The sequence below is a fragment of the Geospiza fortis genome, unplaced genomic scaffold, assembly GCF_000277835.1.
Source record: "Geospiza fortis unplaced genomic scaffold, GeoFor_1.0 scaffold184, whole genome shotgun sequence".
Taxonomy (NCBI): Eukaryota; Metazoa; Chordata; class Aves; order Passeriformes; family Thraupidae; genus Geospiza; species Geospiza fortis.
In genome coordinates this window covers 201,078-202,142 of record NW_005054688.1, presented here as the reverse complement: position 1 = coordinate 202,142, position 1,065 = coordinate 201,078, and the positions used below count along the sequence as shown (strand labels likewise).

Here is a 1,065-nt window from a genome sequence, read left to right as displayed (position 1 = left end):
GTGGTGGCACAACCTCAGTGGTAGCACAGCCTCAGTGGTAGCACAGCCTCAGTGGTAGCACAGCCTTTGTGGTGGCACAGCCTTTGTGGTGGCACAGCCTTGGTAATGGCAAAGCCTCAGTGGTGGCACAGCTGGTGGTGGTACAGTCTTGGTGGTGGCAGTGCCAGTGGTGGCACAGCCTCAGTGGTGGCACAGCCAGTGATGGCAGAGCCTTTCTTCTGCCAGAGCCAGTGGTGGCACAGCCTCGGTGGTGGCACAGCCTCAGTGGTGGCAGAGCTGCTATGATACCACATCTGGTGGTGGCACAGCCATGGTGGTGACAGAGCCTCAGTTGTGGCCCAACCTCTGTGGGGACACAGCCTCGGTGGTGGCACAACCTTGATGGTGGTAGAGCTACTGGGCCAGCAGCCCTGGTGGCCCTGAGGGCTGTGGGTGACAGCTCTTCTGGCCCCCCCTGACCTGCAGGTCCCCATTTAACCCAAGACTGAGGGCAGGGATTGGCGTTAGGGTCAATCAAAGCTCCACCTGCTCATTAACAGGAATCTCCTAACGAGAATTCCCGAGGTTTGAGGATCCCTTTTAACCCTTTCCTGCTCCCCACAGTGTTTGAGAACAGCGCCAAGATCGTCATCGTGATGGAATACGCCAGCAAGGGCGACCTGTACGAGTACATCAGCGAGAGGCAGCGGCTCTCGGAGCAGGAGGCGCGGCACTTCTTCCGCCAGGTCGTGTCTGCTGTCTACTACTGCCACAAGGTGGGTGGCACCAGGGCCACAGGGTGGCTGGCACAAATGACAAAAGCTGGGGGGCACTGCTGCCACAGGGTAGTGGCACTAATGGCACAGGGTGGGTGGCACCAATGGCACAAGGTGGATGTCACCGGTGCCACAAGGTGGGTGGGTGGCAATGCCCTGCCCAGGGCTTCCCGGGGGTTTCCCGGGGGAAGTGTGGCTGGATGGGCTCCCGAGTGCTCTTCGCAATGGTTTCCTGATGGTTTCCTGGCTGGATGAGCTCCTGGATTCTCCTCCCAATGATTTCCCAGTGGGATGGGCTCCCGAGCCCTCC

At 59.9% G+C, this 1,065-nt stretch overlaps 1 protein-coding gene across 1 annotated transcript in view; it reads left to right on the top strand.

Annotated features, from left to right (window-relative positions):
• NUAK2 (NUAK family kinase 2) overlaps positions 1-1,065 on the top strand; it is a 9,651-nt gene that overhangs the window by 3,038 nt on the left and 5,548 nt on the right. The window contains exon 3 of the mRNA XM_014311211.2: positions 604-755. Coding sequence (XP_014166686.2) covers positions 604-755 — 152 coding nt within the window. The remainder of the gene's footprint in view (positions 1-603; positions 756-1,065) is intronic.